The sequence below is a fragment of the Falco naumanni genome, chromosome 12 (assembly GCF_017639655.2).
Source record: "Falco naumanni isolate bFalNau1 chromosome 12, bFalNau1.pat, whole genome shotgun sequence".
Taxonomy (NCBI): Eukaryota; Metazoa; Chordata; class Aves; order Falconiformes; family Falconidae; genus Falco; species Falco naumanni.
The window spans coordinates 20,527,479-20,554,511 of NC_054065.1; the positions used below are offsets into that span (position 1 = coordinate 20,527,479).

Below are 27,033 nucleotides of genomic sequence, written 5' to 3' on the forward strand. Positions count from 1 at the left end.
CATACAGAAATATTATTTTAACAGCTCTACAGGCCAGCATATCCAATGCTCTCTCAAAAGTACAAATCCAGACCAGCGACAGCTACCCCAAGTCGATAAGGACTGTTAAGATTCTTTTATTAGCATCCTCATTTTCAAAACATAAACCCCTATCTGTTTTCAGGAGCTAGTAGAAGTTCCTACAAGCACACATACCTATGCAGCATATAAAAAGGAACTAAGGTAAATTTACATTAATTCATGAAAAAAAGCTTTTACTTTAGAAAAGTAAATGGGACTTAAAAGAAATACCATGTAATTAATACTTTTGCTATCCTTACAATATTAGCCTTTAAATATATGCAGTGGAACAGTCAAAATGAACACTGCAGAAAATAATTAAAAGTTTCAAAACATTATAATCTTTATAACTTATTTTACACCGGGTAGCAGTCCAAACAGAAAAGAGAAGTTTGACATTTCTTTAAAGAAGAAAAAAAGAAAGAAGAAAAAAATGAAAGCTTAACTTTTTTCCTTTATTGCCTGCCAAAGTCTTTAATTAATGAACTATTAAAAGGTCTTATAATGGATAAATTACGGATTAATTCCCATGCTGGATAAATATACAGCAGATCACTACAAAACATTTGTAAAAGGAGTAAGTAACTACGTCAAATCATCATTTTAGAAGCCAGACTTTACTGTGTTCCCTGTGTGAAGTCCAAATAATAGTAATTACCAAACCAGGAAAGCCCAGGAAAGCCTCCGCTCTTGGTCTGTCTCTCTGATCAGCACAGACGCAAGTGCTCACCCCGATGGGGCATATTTTTTTCTCCACCAGTTACTAACATTAACTAGACTGTTTCTGCTGGACCTCAGCACCCCAAGAACCCTCACACAGCAGATGGCTTCTGCAGCTCCCGAAGCCACAGTTACGTCAGTAATTAGGAACTCCAAAGGAGAACAGGAGAGCAAATCTCTCTGCCCTGGAAGGGTGAGTTGCAATGCTTTGACCTCCCCCATGTATCAAATGAGATGGTAGAGGAGCTGGCCAACGTTCACCTCTGTGACCTGTGCTACAGAGGCTTAAACCCTAGACAGGGCATGGAGAGCAGAAGGACCCTCAGCTTCAGCCCAGCACCTTGTCAGAGGTCACAGCTGTATAGATGGGGTGTGAGTAGGACACCAAGAAGGTTAAGCCATTTCGCTGATTCAAAAATAGGCAAAGCGACGGGTTATGTCTGTACAACGGGCAAAAAGACATTTCAAACCACCAGTGGCTGCTCGGCAGAGAGGGCACACGAGGCACAGCAACTGAAAGAAGCCAGCAGCAAGAAGATCACTAGGGAATCAAGAATATTTTGGTTGATCAACGAACACAGTAGCACGCTGGGAAGATATTTTATTGTTCTTTATCACTCTACAAAAGCAGCATCTGTTTCAAGTGATGACAATCATCTATTACCCTGGCAACTGTTAGAGGATTAAAATGAATGATTCCCAACCCAAATACCTCACCCATGACAGCAAATATTCAACTGAAGTCCAACATGCCCTTCTTGGCAATGTCTTGAAAAGTCAGTCAGCTAGGGATTAGCTTAGAAGAAGATGCTGTGAAAGTAAACACAACTGCGATCATTTTGACAAATCTGCACATTACAAAACTGTACTTTTTTTTAATAGAAGTTTTCAAAATCTCTTCCAGATTTCTTCTTCTGTTAAAAATACATTATTATAATCTAAAGAACTATTGCAAAAGATGTTTGAACTAAAATCTCTCTTCAAGGGCATGCCCTTCTCCCTTCAGGGGGGAAAAAGCTCTTAAACAAGTACAAAGTCAGTCACCTGTGAAGAGAAGTTAATCTCCTCCCCTCCCCCTCCTCTTTTCCCACTTCCAAACATCTTGCCATTGTGCTGTCTCGGGTATCTATCCAGACCTTCCATGAGCCACTCTTAATTTACAAAACCAGAGGAAGATTTATATATTTAGAGAGGGAAACTTGTTAAGGGAATATAGCAAGAAATCTGCAAGTGCAGTTGACCATTCATTCACCGAATTAATTTTAAAAAGACCTTTTTAGTTATCTGGTTATTTTAATTACAACCAAATATCATAGTTTCTGATGTGTTGGTCACATTTCCCAAGCTGTCCATGACCTATGCCTTCAAAAGAGCCACTGGGAACAAGATTCACTGCAAAAAAAAGCATTATCTGCTGCACTTGGTGGTAGCGGATCACAGATGTGGATCTAAGGTCCTTCAATCTTAAGAAGTGGTTTAAGATACGAGTATTGACACTCAAATGACAGCAAAAACATGCTAGGCCTAAACATACAGTACTGTAACTTCCAAAAAGATGTCTTATTATTTTATCCTAGTCCACTACTTTGATTTTTAATTTTAGCCGTTAAAACATCAGTTCTTCCTGCTTTTGCAGTAAGCAGAGATGTGTATGGGATGCTTGCATTCAGTACTCATGAGACATCTGGATGATCCTAAAAATGAGGGTTCATTTTTTTACAGCCAGTGAACAGCACTGAACAGACTCATTAAGCCGCGTGGGACCCCTCACAGTCATGTGTCAAACCACTCCCAGCAGAACACACAAAGCATCAGCTCAAACCACCCCTTAAGACTTTGGCCAGGAACTTCAGAAACGGGTATCCAGCACACAGTGATGGCACTTAACAAACCTCCCAACCCACGGATCACTCCTCGCCTCACATGCCACCAATCAGGCACGTGAGCATAAAAGCATTTGAAAAGCATCATCCTTTATCGCTCACTGCCTGTGAGAAATTTGAACTGACTACATTTGACAAAAATATATCTTACTACTGAACTGCCTACGCTGGGGCCCCTCGACAATTCCAGACCAACCATTATCACTCCTCTGAGTCAATTCCTCCCGGCCTCGACTAAACAGAAGGGCTTCATTTTACACATAAGCAACATTTCAGAAAAACAAATTCTACAAACTCCAGCACACGGAAATTTAAACCACAGGGTGGAAAATCCTACATTTTATCCAATAAAGCCACACAAACCACAGATATTTTTAAAACCCTGTGTGCCATGGCACCCACACGGTTTTCCGTGTTTCCCCCTGAGTGGTATGAGTCTTTTATTACAGAAAAGTAACAGAAATTACTTGGACTGGTATAAAGATCTGCCTGACAGTTTCAGGGAATAATTGGCCCAAAAAAACCCTCTCTCACTAGGGCTACAAACTGGCCATATGCTCAGGACGGTATGTATTTGCACAACTTGTAATTTTTATTCTGAAGAGCAGTGAATAATTTGACTCTGGATGAGGCTTGCATTTCCCAAGAGATAACTGACAAATTTGGTTTTTCTACCATGTTAAGTGAAACACAATACTTTGCAGTTTTCTGCAGCTCACTTGCTGTATGACTAACTTATAAAGGGTGCAAAGATCGGAAATTCTGTTGCATATCTCTAATACATAATCTCAAAAAAATACCACCAATCCAAACCCAACCAAACAAAAAAAGCAGAATTTGACTCCACACTTTTTCCCACAGTATCTCCTTCACTTCCTCCAGATGCCAACACACAGACAAATTATCTTGGTTTTGTAGAGGACACAAGTCACGGCAAGAAAAAGAGAACGGGAATTAAAACACACAACACAAATGTGGAAGATTAAAAAATCTTCCCCCCCCCCCCCCCCCAATGATACAATGATACTGTATTAGTTTTAAGTTCTAATGTGTCCCTAGAAGCTAGACCTGGTGCCATGGAAGTGCTGTGGGAAGTTCTCCCCAAATTCTCCCTTCCTGAAAATGCAAGACATTCTCAATTACCCCACATATATTTGACCTCCTTTGCTACTTCTTTGTTCTCTTTCCCTAATCTCCCCAATTTTTCCATTCAGAATTTAAAACAATGCTCTGCTTGATACCACACTTATTGCCAGAGACAAAGCATAAGTTCTTTCTTTACTTTCTTGTAAAACAATAATGCAGATGTTTTGAGACGGGTACGGGTAACTCATTGACTGCAGACCGTGGTTGCCAACTCATGGCTCTCATACACTGCATGTTAGCACTTCCAACCCTAGCTAAACCTTAGATTTCTCTCTTCCACAGCCATTTCTTTAGGTTTTCAGTAAAGCTGCATGTGGTCAAACACTACTCATCTCCTCAGGGTTGATGCTGCACAAGCGCCATCATGTTGACAAAACTGCCTTCCTTGTACAGCTCATTAGATTATTTAACATTGTATAGTTCAATCTTATTTTAGTCCCCTACAAGCTAGTTAATAAAAATAAAAAAAAGGACATATTGCTCTCCACTAGCCTTTCACAAGCCATCTAACAAGTCCACAGCAAGCAGTAAATCTATTTGCACAGATCCTACTGCAGAATCAGACCATAAATTAAGAGCACGATGTCTAGGGGATAGTGCCTTAAACATCAGAAGTGATCTTCCCAACGCTCATCTGCATTTTTAATCATAAACCATGTAAAAAGATTGCTTATTACTCACTTTAAAATACATCAGTGCAATCCACCATGTTAAATGATGGATACAGAACCTGACCATAAAACCCCCACAAACAACAAACAACCCAGCCTCCCCAACCCCAGACAACTCCCACCAACCCTCACTCAAGTCTGAAAATCTAGACTGTGTCTAAAAACCTCAGCCAAAACTCTGAAAGCAATGTAATTTGTGTTGTTGAGAATTTATGCATGACTTGAACTGGTCCACCTGGAATAGAACTGAACAGGTCTGTATATAACTGTATAGATAATCATACAGCCCAAAATTCAATTTAGAAAAACAAAAGGGCCATAAAGTAGAAATTTAAATCATTACAGCACAGCATTAAATTTTAAAAGAAAAAAAAATATATTAACTACATTGGACAAAGCTTCCTTAGGAATTTTCAATTAAGCATGACATACTTTCATTATACAACTGCAGGTTTTAGTCTATAGATGATCCATGATATAATTTTACTATAGCACATGAATGCTCTGCAATGCAGTAGTTGCTACTGATCTTTTCTATTTGTGGGCTGCTTTATGGTTTATTTGAAGCAAGTTTATGCCCACGAGCCTACTACTGCACCATTACATTATATAGTACATCATCTATGTTTTCAGGCAATCTCATTTTAAAGGGTTGGTCCGACATGTAAGATGATCTGCCACTTTAACCCTAACAATTAGTAGCTCTGTTTGTATATGCTAAACAGATTTGTGCACACAGGCTTTCATATCTATTTTTTTCCTGACACGAAAAACCAAGGGAGAGAAAAAATAAAAGAAGATACAAAAACATCCTGAAAAAATAACTTTGTAATAAAACAGAAGTTATGATAAAAATATATTTGTAATAAGCCCGTGCATCTGCTGCTGCAAACACTCATTTTTAATACAGATAATCTAGAAATACATCAGCATGAGAATTGCAGGGCATAACTCCACCCGTGCTGTATTTGACCAACACGAGCGTTCCGCTTGCCCAAGTTTCTGGTAACTCTAATTTATTGGGCATACAAGTTCTAAGAAGAAACAGATCAGACTTTGTACTTGCCAATACAAGTTTTGATGGGTAGACTGAGAAAGCAAAACAAAGCCAACACTTACACACACTTCTCATATTTGACATTGGTATCCATGTAATTACTTGAAGAGGCAGGTAATTAGGCTGGTGCTGTCACGTATCCTTCCCCAACTGAACACTTTGTATCAGCTCCACCGCCATTACGATGCATCAGTAGGATCATTCACGGGATTTTCACCACTGAAGAAGTCCTGCCGTTTTTAAGTATTTTTCTTCCTCTAACACTGCTTAGCTCTTGATGTTCCTGATACTGTTCTGAAGCTCAGGACTCTTCGGTGCTTGGCCTTCCAACAACACAACATGCCCTTACCTTCCAAAATAGTGTTTCTGCAACAGGTGAGCAACCTCTGCCCTCTGTAGACAGAACTCATGGTGGTTACAGGTACACGCCTGGGATCCCCCATGTAATTCTCTCAGCAGCAATCCCAGTCTAATATCTGATGCCACTCTATTTTCATGTCATAACAGAAAGAGAGGCTGAGAGCATCTTTTCTAACACATATGCTTGGAAGCTCCTGCAGCAATCAAAGAGACAGCTGCAACGAGCTGCTCTAAGTTAGGCATGCATTAAAAACAACGCTCCAGCACACATGTATTACTACTCCTCTGTTGAAAGTATTTCATGTTGCGCTAGAAGCATTAGAAGAACATCTCCATGATAAAATGCTAATTTAAAAAATTAATAACTTCACCAAGCATGAAACTATGTAAGCTAAAAATTTCAGGACCTGGATTCACTTCCCCTATCCTCCCTCATGCCCAAATGGATCTAATTAAAATTTTCTAACGAAACAACTTCTCACATGCTGAAGAGGGACTGGATCTCTGACACCATCCTCTCCACCAAGGGTTCTGCACCACGAGCAGATGGCACCCTAGCCACCCCACGCAGGACCAACAGGCTCCAGCTCTGCAGGACAGAGGGGAAGCCAGACACTGCCTGGGGCTCCAGGGTGGCCAAAGCAGGACAGCATCTCTCCCACACTCCCAAGGCTGCACGGAGGGAGGAAAAACCTGCATGTCCTGCCTAACTTGAAACACTGGACACCAGCATTGAAAAGTGATGAGCTCTCACAGGTGGGTGGCCAGAAGTGGTCAGGCTCTTGATGCCTACAGGGCTGTTCTACCCATGCACTTTGACAATCAAGTCTTCAGCGTTTCAAATTGGGCAATTACTTAATTAGAAATTCAGATAATTAGCAGATGCTTTTGACCTTAATCTCTTTTTAACTTCACTCTTCATCTGCTAAATACAACCATAGTCCCACACCGCATAAAACTTAACACTTACGGGCTACTGAGGCACTACGGGCTACTGAGGCACTACCGTAAGTACTACAGCAGTCAATATTTAAATTCATGCACGTATTTGAAAAGCAAGACTAAAAGCCTTGCCATAAACATAACAGAGGGAGACACGCAAAGAAAACAAAGGCAACTCAAAATACCAAGCAACTGCTTTTTAGGCAAAATCACCTTTTCCAAGTTCTGACTTGGGGGAGCTATGATCAAGCAATTAAAGGCTGCATCTTAATACTGCTACAATCCACAAGATTAAATACAGGCTTGAGAGACTACCCCAATTCTGACTTTCATGTTAAGTCTTTGACTTCCCACTCATAACACTTTTCTTTAACCATATGTCATTACTGCATAAATCTACAACAGACAGCATCAATTGTCAATGATCTGCTCAACACAACAAAGGATAATAATAACCATATTCAGGCTCAGACAGAAGTACCACTATTGAAAACGTCACAAATCCAGCAAACATTGCACAGTTCACCAAAAAACATGGGATTACCTGAAACACTCTGGTTTTCCTGGAGTATTTTGCAAACTCATTTGCAGGCAAGGAAGTTGGTGTGAAGGCTTGTAAATGGAAAGGGAGGGCAAAGGAGGGGGGAAAAAGAAATAGAGTACTCACAGTAATCTCAGATTCTCCACCAGTCCCTTGCAGCCCTCCCTGTCCCCATGCCACTTATTTTTTAACTGCTTTTGTCAGAGCGATGGTGATAATTCCTGCTCAGAGAACGGTCCATATATGTAGGGTATCTTGTCAGAAATTAAACCCCAGTTCATAAAGGTTACCTCTGATTTTCCAAAATATTTCCAATATATTTTTTCCAGTAATGTGCCAATAAAATCCAAGTTTGCATAACATTCAATCTTTAGATTGTAACAATGTATAGGAAGTCCAATGTCCCCCATCACTGTAGTGCATCTCCTCTGCTGCAAAACATCTGAATTCAGTAGTACCAACATACTTTTACTCTGAAACTTACAGAAACCTGCCAACACCTTAAATATTTATTGTTTATTCAGGCAGCAAACTTACCTGAGTTTTTGTATGTGATATGCTTTTAACAAGAACATAAAAATGTTCTTGTCCTGGAGAAAAATTGTTTCTACTCGTTGAAGCTTGCCATATTCTCATCAATTCTAGGGTATAATTTCAGCAGCAAAACAGATAAGCACTGAAATCATTAAGTGAGATAACATCAGGCAAAGCAACATACCCTCTTCTTTTACAGATACAATTTATTTTGTACCATGCAATGTTTATTTCAAAATTTTACTAATCTCAAATCCTGAAACACAAATTAATAATCTCCAGCTTCTGTTATCGAGCAATCAAGTTAGACATTATCACTGTAATTAAAAGTGTTGGAACATTTCTGAAATTTGTTGTTCTGGCTGCTTCATTGTACTGCTCTTTTTTCTTTCCCCCAGGACTGATATCTAATTTGTAACATCAAAAATACCACTGTACAAACTATGTTTCTTTGATCTCATTCTACGCTATTCTAAGCTGCTCTATCATAAATGCCACTATGAAAAAATCCAACAAGTCAGGAAAAATAAGAGTGCTGGTCTATTTTATTTATTTCCTTTCCCGAAGAAATACTTTTTTGCCCTTAGTGTTCACTTACAAATCTGGTTTGTAAAGGTTGTGCAGCTGTCAGTGGTTGCTTGTGTTTCACAGGCAATAGGATGTTATCTTGCAGGCTTAGTATTATGTTTACGCAACAAGAATAGCCTCCTATTGAAATGATGGATATGCATATAAAAATACCAGTATTAGTGTACTGCCACATTAAAGAGATTCACTTCTTGATATCGATACCAAACACAGACACAGTGCACGCTGTTCTCGCTCAACTTCATTTTCCTTTGTGCTTAAGGGAAAACTGCTTAAGCTTGTCCTCTGCAGCATCATTTCAGGCCCCAAATTCAGCCTTTAAGTGCAGACACCCCTGCTCAGCAGCACTCCCCCAAATTCACAGCGAGCCTCTCACGGGTACCTTGACGGGAGGGCAGGATGCCACACTCTTCCCATGGGACAGTCCTGCACCCCCTCCCAGGGAGGCTGGCGGCTCTCCACAGGCCACCAACTCACAGTAATTTGGTTTTCATGGCACTGGCATCCCCCTGGGCACTCGGAGGTCCCTCTCCCAAAACGCTTCCCCTACCCTGCGGGGGAAGCCCTCCCTTTGGGCTCTGCAGGGCAGAGTGGTACCCGGTGGGTTTCTGTGCTCAGCAGAAATGCGCTTACCCCAGAGGAGGGGAGAGGCAGCAGGGCTGCTGTACACAGCAGGGTATCTGAAGGCTCTTATCTCTCCAAGTCACAGGACAAGGTGATTTCAGATAAAGGTAAAATCTGTTTGGAAAGAGACTTAGCAACTCACTGCCTGATCTTAGTTTTCTGGTATTTCAGGTATAGGAATTTCTTCCACTTATGCAGAGCCCTATACGTCACTGCCTCATTACCTCTCCGTACCAGAGCCCATTCAGTAAAATGCCAACTTTCTTTCTGACAAGCTAAAGTGACCTTGAAAAGTTATCATCCTTCTTTACATTTCCTTATCCAAAAGCTAAGGATGACAATGTAAAAAATAAGCTCTATTAAGAGGGAGGAATAATTATAAAGGAGTATTAACCCCCATGTCTAGTTTTGTCCTGTGACCACCCACCAGAGCTGAGGTGCTGCTGCAGCCGGCCCAGGGCAACCAGTCACACTTGGGTGCCCATCATGCTCCGACCCAGCGGGCAGCATCTCCTGCAGGAGGCACCTCTTATCCCAGCTCCGCACTGAAAACCTTACACTCACTATTGCAGCAGGAAACCTGGTCTCGCGGTCATTAAACCTCTCCTGTACCTTGTAGGCAAGAACAGACATAAGGTGTGCTTTTGATATTTTTAAAAGTTCACTGTTCCTTGGGAGCACGAGACTAAATCTCTCTGATCACAAGTTAGATCCAGCACAACACTTGCAACAGCAGCAGCCAAAATCCTACTTTCATTTACCTCCACCAAGACGCCTCCCCAGATGCTGCCACTGCTTGCAGCTTTTGTACTAGAGGAACACCTCTACAACAACTACTGCTTCTTCCAGGTGGAACCAAATAAACAGCAGTTTTGCAAGGTTTTGTTCAGGGTTTTTTTTTGCATAGAAAGGAATAAAACCTCTCTGTACAAACTACTTGTGTTATAGCCACTGCTCTCTGCTTAGTTTCAAGAATAAAGCACAAGCTGCACGACTCCCACACAGCCAACCTGCAAGGTGGTATCTGCAACTACTCATCACACATTAGTCACAATCTCCATTTCAGTTACTACAGAGGAGCAAGTATTGGGAAATAAAAGGGAATATTTTCACATTGTATGTCACAGAAAACATTTCAGATCAGACAGCAAGCAGAAATAGCTATACCGGTATAAGTCAATAGCCACCCTCAGAAAGGGGAACCAAGCATAAATGTAATTAAAAACCCAACTAGTTCTTTAGTTAAACTCCTTTTTTATTATTATTACGTTAGCAAATAAACAGCCCCAGTGAAGCTTTGAAGTTAACACCTATAAACAAGGTGTGGGCGGAAAGCATTGCTCACACCTTGCCTGCCACTGTGGCTGACTGCTTGGGCATCGATCCTGCCGTTCTGCAACCCACCACATCTGAACAGCTGCAGAAGTATTTAATATTAAAATTTATTATTTTACAAAGAAAGATACTATTTTAAACAATTCAGACGGCAGATCTACCATCAACCATTGCCACGTTTTCCTTCGCATGGGCACTATCAAAAGTAAGTTTCCACAAATGCTCCACAAAAAAATGCGGTAACTGTGAAATTAAACCGGCTTAATTGATGAAGAACTCTTGAAGAGCATAACAGACTTCGGTATGTGTGACTACACATGTACTTTAAAACATTATAGTTAAGCTGCTTCCACAGAAAATAATACATGAAAATGAAGCCAGTTTCAATGACAATTTCAGTTGCTAATCCTGGCACTATTATACCTAAAATGGAAAAGTCCACTGGAAAAGAAGGAATTAGGTCTCATCTTTATTTAGGCTAAGCCATAAAGCAGCCTTCAGAACCAATTCACCTGCAAGCAAACACAAACACACAGACACAGTGTTATGGGATGATACAACTTCCCAGAGAAAAAACAATCACCAAACAGAACATGCTGGACAACACAGGCAGGCTAAGACCTTCTAAGATTTCACCTTGAACATATTTTACATAGAAGTCCTGCACAAAACTGAAGGGTCACAATTGCTACTGATAAATCATATGAAACCATCATGAATGCATGCATGGAATTTGCCTGCATGGGAAAAACATCTGCCTTTTCATAGGGATACCTTTTCCTTCCTTCTCAAAGGGTCCTGTAGGAAAACACATACATTTCTTATGTGGAAAGTTTGCCAAATTTTGCAAACCCAAAAGAGATCATGTTTCTATCAAAGTTGCTTTAATACATCACACCTTGTATTATAAACAGATTACTCATCTGTTCTTTCCACAGATGGAGCCCCTGAAGCAAAGAAAAATATTCCAGGTTTCTTTTCCTACTATTTGCTACAAAGCAACAGTTTTTAGGTACAGAAAAGATCCCTACAAATAGCAAGGGAGACAGGACTGATCATGGACGTGTCTAGTATTAGAAATGATCAAGTACCACAAATACTTGATAGGGAAACAAGAATTAAATCTGGTGTGGACTAAGTAACAGCAGTGTCACAAGCCAGAATTAAGCTGCATTTTTTCCCGTTTTCCTCCTTCTTCCCCAAAAAAAAAAAGTTATTAATTAATCAAGAACCGACATCAGTCAAAGTCTCCTCAGAAAGAGGAATCTTTATGTGCTAAAATACAGAAGTTCAAAAAGAGAAGGAGTATTTTGCTACAAATGCACACCAGCACCACTGCAACCGGGCAGCCTCTGCATTGCCACACAACCTGCCACGCCAGCCATCGCTCCCTTGCACACCTTCCTCAAAGCTCTTCAGTACACTGGGCATCACTTCCAGCTTTTAAGAAGAGATCAGGAACAGCAATGCTAGGTAAAGCCTGCCCGCAACCCACAGAAATAAAATTTACAGTTTCATACTAATACACTTCAAATTAATGAAGTGAAAAATGTATTGGAAAAAGCTATATATCATCGGTCTCCAGTGTCTGCAATTCAGTTCTCTTTTAAAAATCCTGGAAATTTCTCTAATTGTGTATCGTATCTGTGGGGGGAACAATCTAAAGCCAAAAAATTAATATTTATTCTGAAAGTAGCTATCATCTCAAACAACAGAATTACCCAGTTTATTCATCTAATGCTTATGCTTTAAGATTCATTCGTTCTGCGCACACTTGTTAAGCATTAGCTATACTAATTCAGATATTTATACATATAAGAACCATCCAGAAGCATGCTATTTCTATATAATACTGGCAACCAAAATAACAGGATCCTTCATGCATGAAAAGGATCCCCCCTCCCTCTCAACAGAATACATCAATAACAAAATTGGTTTATACATTTTCAGCATCTTCTAACCTTTCCGATAATCTTATTTTATGAATTGTATTTTATCTTTAGTGTTAGCATGAAAGAATTAAAACCGAGCAAGTATGAGAATGTTCTTTGGGCTGTGACCCAGGGGATGGCCACCTAAACCACCAGGGAGTGAGCCCAAGAGGGAGTTAACAGCACCACATCTTCCATGTGGTAACTACTCAAGCACAGGCTCTTACTCAAGACTAATCGCCAGGTTGTTTCACCTACTAATCTACATTTAGTAACTTACTGTGTCAACATGCTGTAAATTCCCACCTTCACTTAACCCTTTGCAACCCATGTGCAAGCCTGCACGCCAACTAGGTGTGGCCACCCCTTGCGACTTGCAGCTTACATAGCAAAAAGCCCTCGCACAAGAGCATGACACGAAACACAGCCGTTGAGAGAGCTGGGGAAGACCTCCCGGCGTCAACCCTCTAGCAGAGAGGACAAGTGACCCTTCTCCAGTAGCGCCACTGCTCTGGCGTGGAGGGAGCACAGCCAGCAGCACGGCTTTGCCCCTGCCAAACCCCTGCCCAACACCCCCCAGGGCCACCCCACCGCCGGCCACATAATGTAACCCCAATACAGAAACTGTACATGGTCAGCACAAGCCACTCAGGAATCAAAAGCCACTTCCAGCTCTGATTTTTGCCCCTTTATCACCTAAGAAAACTAATTCCCAAAAACCTTATTGCTCAAGATACCACGCCACTAAAGCCACAGAGCAAAATGGGTAAAAGCAACGGTGGCAGCAGCATGCAAAAACCTGGAAGACCAACTCAGCTTCTCGTGGAAGGGAACGCTCCCTGTGATGCATTTCATAGGTATCAGAGGTCTGACTGCGGTATTCTCATGGTTTTAAATGCTTCCAAAGAGGAAACAAGGGCAAACCCCAACAAATCAATGCATTTTTAGAGCACACGAAGCACAAAAAAGATGCTGGGAGAGAAAAGCAAAAGCAGAAGACACAACACCTAAATTTTATCTGTTTTTATGATACATCAGAGCGTCTTCTCATCACACAATAAACTACTGTGACTAATGACTGTCATGTCTGGTCATTCCTTCTCCTTCCCTGTTCACAGGATGGGATCTGTAGGTCAGGCATGTTTTCTGTGTTTCTTTGCAAGTTCTGCTCTCAGAGCTGCTTTGGCTCACTGCAGAAGAGGCAGGTTGAAGAAGCACTTTAGTTCTGCATGCTGCAAAAGGGAGCTCTTCCAATGCTGCTGCTTTCCTGATTAGTTTTCCTATCCATGTGAAGCAGCAGCGTGACGCAGGGTTCATAAAGATACTTTCTTAGGTTTCATAATCTGGGCATTACTCAAAGTTTGAGAGCAAAGACTCAGTGCTGAGAAAGTGTGTGCAGTCTGAACTTTTTTATCTGACCTTTAACAAGTTTGCTGAGTCAACTGCACCTTTGATATTTCACTGGTTTTGATACGTCAGCAGCTTCCGAGCATGGCTTGCAGTTACTTCACCTTGCAATTGCCTTCTGCGACTGCTAAGAAAACGCTAACCATTATCATCCACAAGCCATCATTATCTCCTCAACCCCCTTTTGATGATTAACACATATTCCTAGAACTGTTAGAAGCAAGACGCCGAACAGGCAAAGCAGAAGAAACATTACCAAAAAACGTAACCACATTTTTAAAGGGTAAATATCAAGTTAAAGAAATCAAGTTTTTTCCATTGAGTCAGGGTAAGTATTAACCTTCTAAACAGTGTGAGATGCAAACTCCTATGGACACCTTTATGATAGTGGTAATTTTATGTTGTATCTACATAGCACTTCTGCTACAGGACAATACTGCAGGTATTTAGTCACATGCTACAGATTAATAAAGCAGTTATTTAGCAAAGTATGTACCTGATGGCACTATTTTGGTTTCTCAGTCAAGACAGACATTGGAAGATTTTTAACGAGCCGAGTACGTGCAAACATCTACAGTGTGCGACATGCAGAGTCAAACAGTGTGTGTGACCTGACAGAGGGATCCCCACAGCTCTGCACGACTGGCACTGCACCAGTCTGTACTGTGTGTGCGCCGCTGTGTCACACCAGCCACGTCCCTTCCCTCAGTTACCTGGACAGGGGGTAGCATCTGAAGAGGAAATAGCACTCTGACAATAAATTTAATGTAATGAAGCCTGGAAACAGCTAGCCCATCTAGCTTACAGCTCACTTCATTAAGCATAGGCTCAGTTAACTCACAAAGCAAGTAAACACTGCTCAGTCCAACTGTACTTATAATCGCTCAGTATAACCACTCAATAAAAGCTTCAATTCACTCTGCCGAACTAGTAGAAGGTAGTAGGTGAAACTATACTGCCCCGATAAGGAAGTAGAACTTAAAAATAAGTATATGTTATCCTGCAAATTCTAGTAGATTTATTGCTGTGTAAGAGGCAGCAATGGTATAACGAGATGGAATTTCACCTTTAAACATCAGACAAGAATCCTAGCTGAAGATGTCAAACTGGTGTGGAAAATTATGCCAGCAAAAAGTGGTGGCTGTCATAATTCCATTCTATAAAGTACAGCATAATAAGCAAAGAAGCACACAAAAGGAGAGTAATTCCCCATCCATTGCTACATTTGGAAAGCTCCATTTCCAGGCGTTTAAGCCCATCGATTACAAGCATGAATGACCACGTCTGCAAAAATGCAACCATTTGCATTCTTTTCTTGGTGACTACTGCTCTTCCTGGCAGAGACCAGTTTGCCCTTCTTTCAGGGGACCAATAGGAAGCAAAGAATTTCCCCCAAAATAAAGCCCAAAGCATTTGGACTACCGCAACCTTGGGCAGAAGGAGCTCCAGGTCTTACAGAATAGCTGGGTTGCATTTCATTATTTCTAGAGAATAAAACACTCTGCCTCCTTCAGCCAGGAAACTCACTGTGGTTCTTTAAGTGTGCTCCTATCAAATGTTGGGGTTTTTTTCTGGAAAACAGGAAAGCAAGTTCAGAGAAGCTACTAACAAATTTCTAGCCCAAGACTGTGGACAATACTATTCTAATATAGTTCTTAATCCTCTAAACCTCCTCACTGATATAACTTCCCGAGAGCAAAAATGCTTAAATGAGTTTTGGGCCTATTAGCAAGCCTGACCCTCATCCCCCAGTGCAAATGGCTGCTCACTGAACTCTGGATTCATACTCGTGGTATGACAAAAGCCTTTCCCCTGGGTCCTGCCAGTTGGAATTCTTGTACTAGGTAAGCCGTGTAGGTTCATAAGGCAGGCTGCTGGGAATTCACCCTCCTTTGTAAAAATGTGTCAGCTGAAGGCAGGAGAACTCGCTCTGAGTCTGATACTTTTGGGAGATGGAAATGACAACACAGACTGATTACTTAACAAGTACACATTACAAATAATTTAAACTAGTTTTAAAACAACTAGCTATGACAGCACTGACTCTCACATAGTTAAACTGCGTGTCAAATGCACCAAAATCCACAGCGAGTTAAATTTTCAATCAAACACTGAATATTGTAACATTCTAGGTGAATCAACTAAGAGGATACAGACTTTTTCAGACTTTTTTTTAGGTTTTTTTTTATAAGTATTAAGATAGTGATATGGAGTTTTGTATTTATCATCATTATTACTGGTAGCACCTAGAGTAAGGCTAGCTGAAAAGTTTTCAATGCAATTACAACAAAAGCTGTCTTGTTTAGACAGGCTTCACTGCATCAACACAAATGTTGTAGTTGTGGCAGTGCAAGACAAGAAACAAACTGTTTAGCAAGATGTAATCCCCTGAAATAGGCTGCTACTTGGTTTATTTAACTGGTCCCCATCCAGTACCTAACTATTTTAGGTAGAATATCAAGCTGCAAGTAGGACTTCTATGTCAAATTTGTCTATTTTTGCCTACGTCATAGGCACTAGAAAGAAAAACGCCCTTGTGACATCTAAATACTTAAACCAAAGTTCCTTACGTAAGATACTAACTCTAAGTACTTCTCTGCAAGCGCGCAGGCAGGGAAGCGAGGCAGCAGGAACAGCACCATGCACCGGGCACCATTGCTCCCTGCCAGCGAGGCAGAGAACAAAGCTTCTGCTGGCCGAGCTGCCCTCCATGGCACGGTGAGAGCCCCTGGTGCACAGCACCAAGCCTGAGGAGGGCTTGGTCTCACCCCTGTAGAAACCCTGCAGGGCCACCGCAAGATGACCACCACCTTTACCATCAACACCTCCAGCAACTAGCAAATCCCCACTGTGAAACACCCCCAAGAAAACTCTCTACTAATCTTAACATTAAAGATAAATGCATACAAATCAATCTAAGATTCTGCAAGCAATAATGCCTACAAATCTGAAGACATTGGTGTTGGGGTTTTTTTCCATTTATAAATTCTGTTCACAATGTCGTGTCATTGGAAGCAAACATTTAATCAAGAAGCGTGCCAAACTGAAGTTTTGTTTACAGGTAAATATTTTCCTTGGTCAAATTGAAATTTTCTATCCTGATCTGTATCACTTAAGCTAAATTCTAGCCCAGGTTTAATTTGATACCTAAAATTTTCCTGAAGGGATGTGTTATGACATAAGCCCTTGTCTTAGCTTTAGTTATAACCAGCTAATTAAATACAAGTAGGAAAAAAAAAGAAGGCATCCCTACTGACATCAAACAAGCTTTTTTAAAAATCTAATTAAGCTGCGCATCAGCACTGATATCCCATATGTTAAAAGGGAGTACTAGTTCCTCCACTACAGAATTAGAATTTATTTTTAGCTTTGGCAAGAACTGAGCAACTGGATGTATGTACAATGATACCTGTGCACAGAACAAGTCAAAATTAAAGAGAAGGTAGAGAAGTTCCTATAGAAAAGGATATCACTATAGGACCATAGGATTGCTGAAGGCCCTCAAGGCAAGGAGCTCTCAAGGATGAGGTTAGAAATTTCGTATGAACAAAGCACTTGTTGATTCTCCATCATAGGAGCTTCTTATCACTGTGAGTTTACTTGCAAGTAAACACACATTGCTCAGAAAACTTTATATAAAGGTATATTAGGTCTAATAACATAAGCAGGAATCAAGCTTTAAATCAGCAGAACACATTACACTGCTAAGACTATCCAAAGTCACATTTTCTTTTAATTATAAATGCTGTCTTTAAGTCTTTTTCAGCAAAACCCTCAGTTCTACACCAAGATTTTACTCAAAATTATTTTCTAAAATGCAGAAAAAAATTAAAGCAGAACATACGCATTGAGGAAAGAATGTATTCCGTGCACCTTGTTTTGCTGGATTACTAGACAAATCTCAAAGGTAAGTCCGTCACGCCATGCTATCTTCCAAAATCAAAGATGCCTCAAGCTCAAGTCTGAGAGGCTGCTATTTTTTATAGACGATCAGACACTCTTGCTAAAAGCCACTGAAGACAACAGATACGTCTTAACACAAGCCTGTACTCATCAGTAACACAGTCGCAACTTGTAGCTATAAAAATTGTTGCTCTTGCGAATTTTGTTCTGAAGATAATCAGCTGAACATTAGCCCTTCTTCTTTAAAGTAAAAATCCTTGCAAGCCTGCGAAAGACTGTATGAAGCACTTGTAATTTGAAAGTATTCAATCTACCCTCCCTGTTTCCCGAGGGTTGCAACATCTTGAATTCTAAACCGAATGCTTTGAATTCTGACGCAGATAAAGCACAGCACATTGCTCACTTTAAGGAAGTACGTTGCAGCAAAGTCATTCCTTTCTGCCACTAAACACACATAAAAATCTGTGTGTTAAATACCACCCCTTGATTTTGTTTTTTTGCTGTTGTTTTTTGTTTGGAGTTTTTTAAGCCAGCTTTCCTGCTGCCCATGCCGGTTTAGGGCAGAAGGCACACTTCTCTGTGCAGGATGCTGTGCTTTTTACCAAACCCGCACGCCGTGCATCAGCAAACAAAGAATCGCTGTTCTGCGATTTCATTCGCAGGAACACCTTCCCCACCGCACACAGGAGCCACCCGCTTCATCTGGGATGAGATTTGTCGGTGGGGGCTATTGGTTCGTTGGTCTTTTTAAGACTTCACTCACAATACTTTTGGTTGATGCAGCTAGAATGCTGCTATTCATTACCTGACTTGCGCTCGGGAGAGGCTAGGTTAATAGCAGCCGTTTAAAGAAAGAAAGTGTCTTTAAGTATTTCAATTTTAGTACAAATAAAGCGGGGAGGGGAGGTCGTAGCTCCGCAGGTCAAGCGCCCGGGCTGAGCCCACCGAGCCGCCCCGTCGGAGTCGCCGATGAACGACCCTCTGCTGCCGCCTGACGGGCCGGGGCTTCCCCGCGCTCCGCCCTGCCTAAACCCGGGGGGTCAAAGCGAAAGCCTGGGCACCAGCAGCAGCTCTCGTCCCCAGGGCTGCCAAGGGGGCTCTCGCACAGCCCCCCCGCCGCGGGCCGGGGACCCCCCCCACCTGCCGAGGAGGCACGGAGCGCCCACGGGAGCCGCCACGCCGGGGGCCGCCTGCCCTGCCAGCGTCCGCTTAGCATCGTCACCTTCCAGTCGTTTTCTCTGCTGTCCGCATACATCAACATCATAATTAATTAAAAAAAAAAATTTAAATTTCTCAAGGTTAGGATGTTGCGGGGCAGCGAGCCGCCTCAGCCCGAGTACGCACACCTTGCCTGCCGCGGCTGCGGGCGGCAACATTCGCTTAAACCACACAGAGAGATATTTACCCCAGTATTTACTTTACAGATCTCCCTTTCCCCGCTGCAGGGAAGGGGGCCGCTGAACGCAGGGCGCCGGAGGGCACCCCCGGGGACCCCCCATGCGCGCTGCGCGGCGGCCGCCGGCACCTTACCCGTGCAGAAGCTGACGAGCGCCGAGGGGTCGCAGGCTGCGGCCAGGCAGGGCAGGCTGCCGTCCTTGCTGCCGTCCATGCCCGCCCCCGCCGCCCTCCCGGCCGGCCTCAGGGCGAGCCCCCGCGCCCCGGACGGGCCGGCATGCCGCGGGCTCCCAGCGGCCGCTCCCAGGCCACAGAGCGGGGCGGGAGGCGGCCGGTCCCCGCTGCCGCTGCCTCCCCGCAGCCCCGGGCAGAGCGAGCGGCTCCGGGGGTGGGACGGGGACAGACCGCGGCGGCCGCCGCAGGGAGGGGCCAGCCCTCAGACGTCACCCGCCCCTCCAGCGCCGCCGCCACACGGCCCCGCCGCCGTGGCTGAGGGGGAGCGGAGCTCCCCGGCCCGCTCCCCAGCGGGAAACCGGCGGCTGCTCCCGCACCCCGCCCCGTCGCCCCGCGGCCGCTGCCCCAGCTCCCGCACTCCCCGTCGGAAGCCACCAGCCCGCGCACGCGCTGAGCCCGAAGAGCCACCACAAGCGACGAACGAAAAGGACTCGTCCGTACGGGGCAGGCCGGGACAAAGCGCCCCCGGGACCGTCCGTGTGCCCGACGCCCACCGACCCCTCGGCGGGCCAGGCCCGACGTGAGAAGTTCACACGGGGGGGGAGGAAGCAGAAGGGGCGGCTGGCCCCGTAGCATTGCATCTGAATATTTTTCATATGACATCTTTCGAGCAAGCCATGACATCACTGGCAGCACACTCACAACCCATTCTATTAAAACGAAACAAAACACGGCAGCTTAAAAGCAGCAGATTTGCAAAGCGAGGGTTCTGCTCACCACACGGGCACGCGTAGCACACACGTTACCGTCTGCTTCGCACCATCACGACTCTGTCTGCCTTGCAAGACGAAGCACAGCCAGATGAGAACTAATGAATGCAACATGTGTTCATTCTTTTGGTAGCCCTGCCTGAAGCCAATTGGCAGAATGACTACAGCAAGATAAATGTCAAAACAAAACTATTTGTGAATATGTACTGCATAGATTTTGCTTCTTCTATCATACTTCAAATAGTTTATTATCTTCAAGCTTTGCAAGCGTATTAAATGACTCTGGATTAAAGTTTTGATTTCCAGACAACAGTGGGATAGTAAAAAAACCAAACAAACAAAAAAAAAAACCAACCAACCCCACGCACACATCCCACACAGAGGGCAAATCCATGCCTCCATTTAAAAAATGAGGGGCAGCCCTTTCTGACACATCACAAAGACTTGATAAGAAGGTTCATAACACCACATGTAGTTAAGACAGCACACAATGGGTTTTGTGTGTTTTCCCCAGAATTACCAGCCTATTGTGATTTCAGGAGTATCTTCCTTTATCGGCAGTCCCTGACATGCTGGAGGAATCGACCTCTGCAGTGATTTTTTTTTTTTTTAAAAAAAAAAAAAGGCAGGCAGTCAGCTGGAGCCAGCTCTGCAGTATGAGGCCTGCCAGCCAACTACCATGGTTAATAAAAGGAAGGGACTGAGAAACTGAATGGTGCAAGACGATAAAGGGTAAAACGAAAGGGCAGACAATTAAGGAAAGGGCCCTAATGAAACCATGTGCCTCAACACGCAGCCATGGCACTAGGATTGACCAAGAACTCATGCTTCCAACTTGTCCCTGCCACTACCTTGCATCACATCATCAGATTAAACAATCTTCATTGCAAGGAGAAACACAGAGTCTCATCTTCGGTGGGTTGGGCACACAGGATTGTTTCACATGCACAGACATACTATTTGGTATCCCTTCAAATTCAACATCCTTCCTAACACAACTATGAAGTCTTGAAAGAAAATGTGGGCAAAAATCTGCCATGAGGCCAAACATACATTGTACGTGCTGGTAAAGACCCAGCACAGAGCGCAGAAAGAGGCTTGATTTGCAATTTTAAGTGGCCGTTAGTGCTCCCAACAATGACAGATTACATAGAACTGGCAAGAAGCATCACTTTTTTAAATACCATGTATTTAAAAAAAGATTGGGATCCCCTACTGGACTAAAAAGATATGAAATACTGGTATTTCCAGGTACCTATGGCTCTAACTTTTATCTCTAAAGGATTTCCTCAGCGTGGGGCGGGGGGAATGTTGCACTAGGGCAGTATTTTAAACAGAGCTTAATGCCTGCTGAGGCAGAAGGAACTAAAGCAAATGTTAGAGCACCTTCAGAGCGATCCTCTGAATGTCAGCGTTTGAAATAAGATTTCAGATGGTGCACTGTATACAATTCACCCTGAAAACAGAAGAAGCAATCTCAATCCACCCATCACCTGTTCCCCGCTGGACTGAGGACTTGGATCAAAATTTCTTCATTTGCCTTTAGATGTCTCATGAAAGCCTTAACTCTTCATTAGGATTTTGCACTCCCCTAGCTCTGGCCCATACCTATCCTTCTAAGTAATCTATCTTCAACAGCTGTCTACCCTAACCTTTGCAGGCTTAAATACCATCTCAAGCTCCTCCTCCCTGCTGTTCTTTAACATGAATGGTGGGGGGTGAGGAGATACTCTTTTTAGATATTTTAAGGTAGGCACAAACGATGAAAGCATTACTTAAAATATGGCATAGACCAAAATGAAACACATATGACATAGGAAAGTAACCTTTGCCTAGAAAAAAACCTCTCAGGATATTGGAGGTGCAAAGTACCGTGTTACACCATGAAGAAACCACCCTTTTCAATCTGACAGAATAAACCAAAGATCAGCAACACAGCTCTGCACATTGCGCAAGTACAGAGTCGTTTGTTGTTTGTTTGTCCTCAACATACAGCTATTTAGGAACATTATTACACAGCTCTGGTAAGAATAGCGGATGTCTCAAAGACCGCGGCAGCATGTCAGATTATAAACCTAAATCATTTTAGACACGCTTCAGGCTTTCACGCACCGAAAACCACTCCAACCCACCTGTTCTTCAGAGGTGGGAGCAAACTGTTCCTCCAGCTTTTGAAGAGAGACATAGGAGGGCACGAACTCTTTGGAGTCATCACTTTGACATAAGGAGGAGGAAGAAGCAGGTCCCCTCCCCTGCCCCATAACCCAGCCACTGCCTTCCAGTGACCCAGAGCCAGCTAAGGAAACTGGGGGTGGGGGTGTGTGTGGCACCAAAGCCACCACAGCCCCAGCCACACAGACTGCAGAACAGACACCTTTAGTAATTAAAAAGAGGAAGATTATTTACTGAGTTTCCTTGGCAGTTACTAAGAAAACATCTGCAGTTAACATGAAATGTGGAAATTGGTTTTCACAGAACCAGGGTCTCTTCATGTCCTTCAACTTCAGGATCCAAGAGCTGCTGCACGAGGCAATCTCATTGTTACCTTCCCTCCAAAGGATTACTGGGAACTCCCCCTACCCACCTTTCCTTCAGAAAACCTGTAGCTGCAACTGTACCTAAACAATATGAAGTGATAACTACTGAGACCAGTTCAGTGACTGTCTTGCTGTTGAACTGCAAGAGGGCAGCACTAGTTAATTTTGTTTCTTCATATGTATACGAAGAAATCAATCGTGTTTCCACTGGCAAACAATCCTTCAATTATTTTGCTTTTTCCTTCCTGAAAAGGAGCTGCAGCAATGTTTCAGTTGGCAATTAACCCCATCACTGTTCAGCAGCTGCATGCATCTCTGTTCCAGTATTACCTTCACCCCACGGAAAAGAGAGAATAACAATGATTTCTTTAATAATTACCCAATTCCTAAAGATTTTAAGCCTTCTATTCCTTCTTCCTTAGAAAGGAGGAAAAAAATTTCCTTTCTGAAACCAGACTGTTTAAAACCACATCTAATCTGCACTCACCTAACTAGTGCAACAGATCAGAACCATCTCATCAGATGAGCCAAAAGTAAATTAAGCAGTTTTAAAATACACGCTTTGGTCAAGAACGTTCATTGCGTCAGGCCTGCTCCCAGCCAGACTTGCGAGGTGTACCGAGGTTAGTGAAGGACAAGGACAGCCCTGCAGGATCCAGCGCTCCCATTAACACCCGTGGGATGCAGCAGACTCTGCTCACTCCTCCTCTTCACTCCAGGTGCTGGCACTGTAATAAAACCTATTAAAGTCCCCTTCTCTGAAGCATTAATACCAAGAGTGACGGAAGGCAGGACCTTTGGCTATGATTAAGGTCACTTATAGTTGGCATATGGCAGCGCTACTGCTAAAATAAGCATCCCTGCCCTTCTCCCGCATCCCTCCCATCCTCATCCTGCTCCTGGCACTGGCACAACAGCTCGCGGGGCTGCACGGGGAAGCACACTGGGAAACCGAACAGCATGCAAACTAACGCGAACCAAGCACCAAAACAAGAAAACTCACCCGGCCAGTCATATGGCATATGGCACAATGAACCCTGTTGCAGCAGCAGGGAGGTGGCAGCACCCTTTGGAAAGAGCAGTGGGAACTGAGCCTGTCAACAGCAGCTCTGCCTGTGGATGACTTAAGGTGATTGGGAAACAGCTGCAGTTGTAAAGCATGTTTCATTGCCAGAAAACTGAGTGAAACAAGAACTGACACAGAAGAGAGTGAAATTCCCGAGGGAGCAGTGCCAGGGCAGGACATGGCGGGCAGCACAGAGTGGTGCCAGAGACCATTCCCTTGTCACCCCCTCCCAGACTCTAAACTGAGCTTCATCCTACAGGCATTTTTCTCAAACAGAGAGCATGCAGAAAACATGAGAAACAGGTGTACCCAGGTCTTAAAAGTTGTCCCGAGGCTGTTCTCCACAACTCAGCCATACCCACGTCCACGCGGTCAACTTAATCCATGTGGATTAAGCTGGTCTGTCTTAATCTAGATGGTTAGGAACACCTTTCAGCTTCCACACTCTGCAAATGTCAGCAGAACCCAAATCTTCCACCTGAGGGGTGGGGTGATCATCTCCATTTGTGACCACGCAGCATAAACATAATTTCTCTGATTTAAATATCATCTAGTACACGCAAATGTGATGTAGCCTCAGATCTTCAACTATTACAACAATTCAGAGTTTGACCTTATTAAAAGATCGTTTGCAGCCACACAGTTCTGTCATACTATCCCAGGAAAGGGATCTGAATCGGGAAAATATTTTTCTCCCCAAAACCACACTGCCTAACTCGAAAAAGAAAACCCCCACACAATACAAAGCCCTCCAAACGCACACACGTATTTTAAGAATAACCACCTGAATATCTATTTTTGTCAGGTGGGTTTTCTACTGCATCAGCTGCACAACACGACGGAGATGGAAGCAGACCGACGCAGAGGGTAGGACGGGTGGCAATGTTTTAAGGCTGGTATTTCACTGAGCATAACCTCAAACCACAGCTGTAGCATGCCTTCCGCTGCCTGCTTGGAGCACTTGCACAGCAGGCTGCTTGCAGCTGCTTTCCTGCCTACCCATCAAGCGCAATACAGAACCAGCCAGCAAACAAGATGAAAACACATCAAGTCTAAAACACAGCCACGAAAAGCTTTCTCCCACAAATTTTAATTTGGCTTTATGCTCCAGGCTACAGCCCAGAACATGGATTCTATATGGTAGCCCATGAAAACGTGCAACCTAGACTCTTCCTTTCCCCAGGGGCAAAAGGGCAGCATCCTCCTTGAGAGGTGCAGTCTGTATTTTTGCAGAGATAATCACAGTTTCGTCTCTGGTCAAGAACCTATGCTGATTTAACGACACAAGTTCTACACAAGTGATTTTTAAAACTACAGGTAAATTGTACAAGGCTGTTAAATATGAAGCATTTATGCTTCCTGAAAATATTCAGCAAAAGTTTAATTCTTCATAAAGACAACTGACTGGTAGTCTTAGTCAAACCAAAGCTATGGTTATGGGCTAGCTATAGTTAAGTGACCACTGTCCGACCATTTAGCTCATGCCAACAGAAAGGAAAACATTGCTTTTGCCACGCAGAAATGGGGAAACAGCAGTGGACAGACCAACTGCAAAAGTGTTTTCTAACACAGCTTTTTCAAAATTAAGTATCTACTTCTATAAATGCTTAAATGTTTTTCTTCCATATCAAAACATCTCCAAATGTTGGCTGTTTCCACTAACATTGATGCAATGCAGTTTATTTTTCACTACTTTTGAAGTGTAAAAAAAACAACAGGATTTGAAAGAGCCCACTATTTATGACAGACACCAGACATTTACTATCCACTTAGAGATGGTGAGGAAGTAGAAAAGCCTTTATGAAAACACTACCGACAAAAAGGGCAATCCTTCACACAAAACTAAATCTTACTGAGGATGTCCAGCACGAGATTTGCAGATGACACTGAGGGCTTGCACAGCAGGTGACGGGCTCAGCACCACGCTGGGATGGCGCAATCCTTGCTGTGCATAGAAAGCTACCCTTTGGGCAGCAGGTAGGGATGGGAAATGCATCCCGGGGTGGCTCAGACATAAGCATGCATCTTCATATGGCACGTAAATGAGGAACAAAAGCCACAGATGCTAGTCTGGCTTGATCTAGATGGTTAGGAACACCTTTCAGCTTCCACACTCTGCATATGTCAGCAGAACCCAAATCTTCCACCTGAGGGGTGGGGTCATCATCTCCATTTGTGACCATGCAGCATAAACACAATACCTCTGATTTAAATATCATCTAGTACATGCAAATGTGATGTAGTCTCAGATCTTCAACTATTACAATTTTTTGTTTGACCTTATGAGAAGATCACTTGCAGCCACATAGTTTTGACATATTATGTATAACAGCTGTACAGTCCATAAATTAATTACCCTTCTGATGGCACAGACTACTACACAAATCGGTTTAAAAGGAATCTGTACAGGCAGCTTTATATCCATGTCATTCCTTTGAATTTAGCTGACAGCAGATTTGGTACTCTCAGTAAAATGGGTCACAATAATAAACATCATGATTTATTTACAAATACAGGATTGAACTGTTGTGAAATCCTCAGGCAGGGCTTATGACAATGCTGCTGGAAGAACAGAAGAGATATACACGTATTTTTTACAAAAAGGCAAATATGGAAACTCCTGGTTTCTTCTCTTGTTTTTCAGTAGTACTCTCAGTATTGTATTTCAGCTGTACTTTAAAAATTGGTGAATATACAATGGGAAGAACATGCCACACTAATTCCATTAATTGTTTGATAAAAAAAATTGTCAATAGAAGGAACCAGCTTAGTTCATAACAAAGGGGTCAAGAGATCTTTCAACTAAGTCAACAAATAAAATCTGCCAGACTAGAAGTGAGGCTTACTTGAAAGTCCGAATAATAAAATTAAGTAGTGATTTCCAATTTATTCTTTCTGCGGGATTGTTGCAAACCCTGCTACAATGATGCCAACATTACCTTTGTGTGCAAAACCTGCTACCATGGTGCAAACCCTGCTACAAAAACCTGCCCTAGCTGATACCTTTGACAGCCTCTCTGGAGAAAAGCCAAGAGGACAGTAAGAGACAACAAACAACCCACCACTTCAATTGTAGCTTTTTCACAGGTCAAGACAAGGGGTCAGCTTTTGACTACAGAACTGTGTGGTGGTGCTGCCAAAAAACCGTTCTACAGCTCAGGGAGAATAATTTCTTCCTCTGGATCATCAATCCTGTTATCGCAGCTAAAGGCCCGAGCAAAGAACAAAAAGGCTAATTAGAGAGAAGGAGGAGAGGGGGACCTGAGGGGTGCCAGGGGTCTGGCTGAACAGAGGGGCTGCGCGGCAGTGCTGTACGCAAGGACCCACCATGCCATGGGGGAAAAACACCACACATGGAAAATGGGGATGGTCCTTGGTGGCTTTAAGAA

The 27,033-nt window shown here is 43.1% G+C and overlaps 1 protein-coding gene across 7 annotated transcripts in view; it reads right to left on the minus strand.

Moving 5' to 3' along the window:
• The window catches only part of EML4 (EMAP like 4), a 162,774-nt gene that overhangs the window by 75,397 nt on the left and 60,344 nt on the right, over window positions 1-27,033 (minus strand). The window contains exon 1 of one of the 7 annotated variants that reach the window (XM_040611568.1): window positions 19,233-19,368. The exons of 3 other annotated variants lie outside the window; for them this stretch is intronic. In XM_040611568.1, the coding sequence (XP_040467502.1) occupies window positions 19,233-19,311 (79 nt within the window). In that variant the 5' untranslated portion in view covers window positions 19,312-19,368. Of the gene's footprint in view, window positions 1-19,232; window positions 19,369-27,033 lie in introns of those variants that run through there. 3 more of the 7 variants (XM_040611573.1, XM_040611567.1, XM_040611572.1) reach the window with 3 other exon arrangements.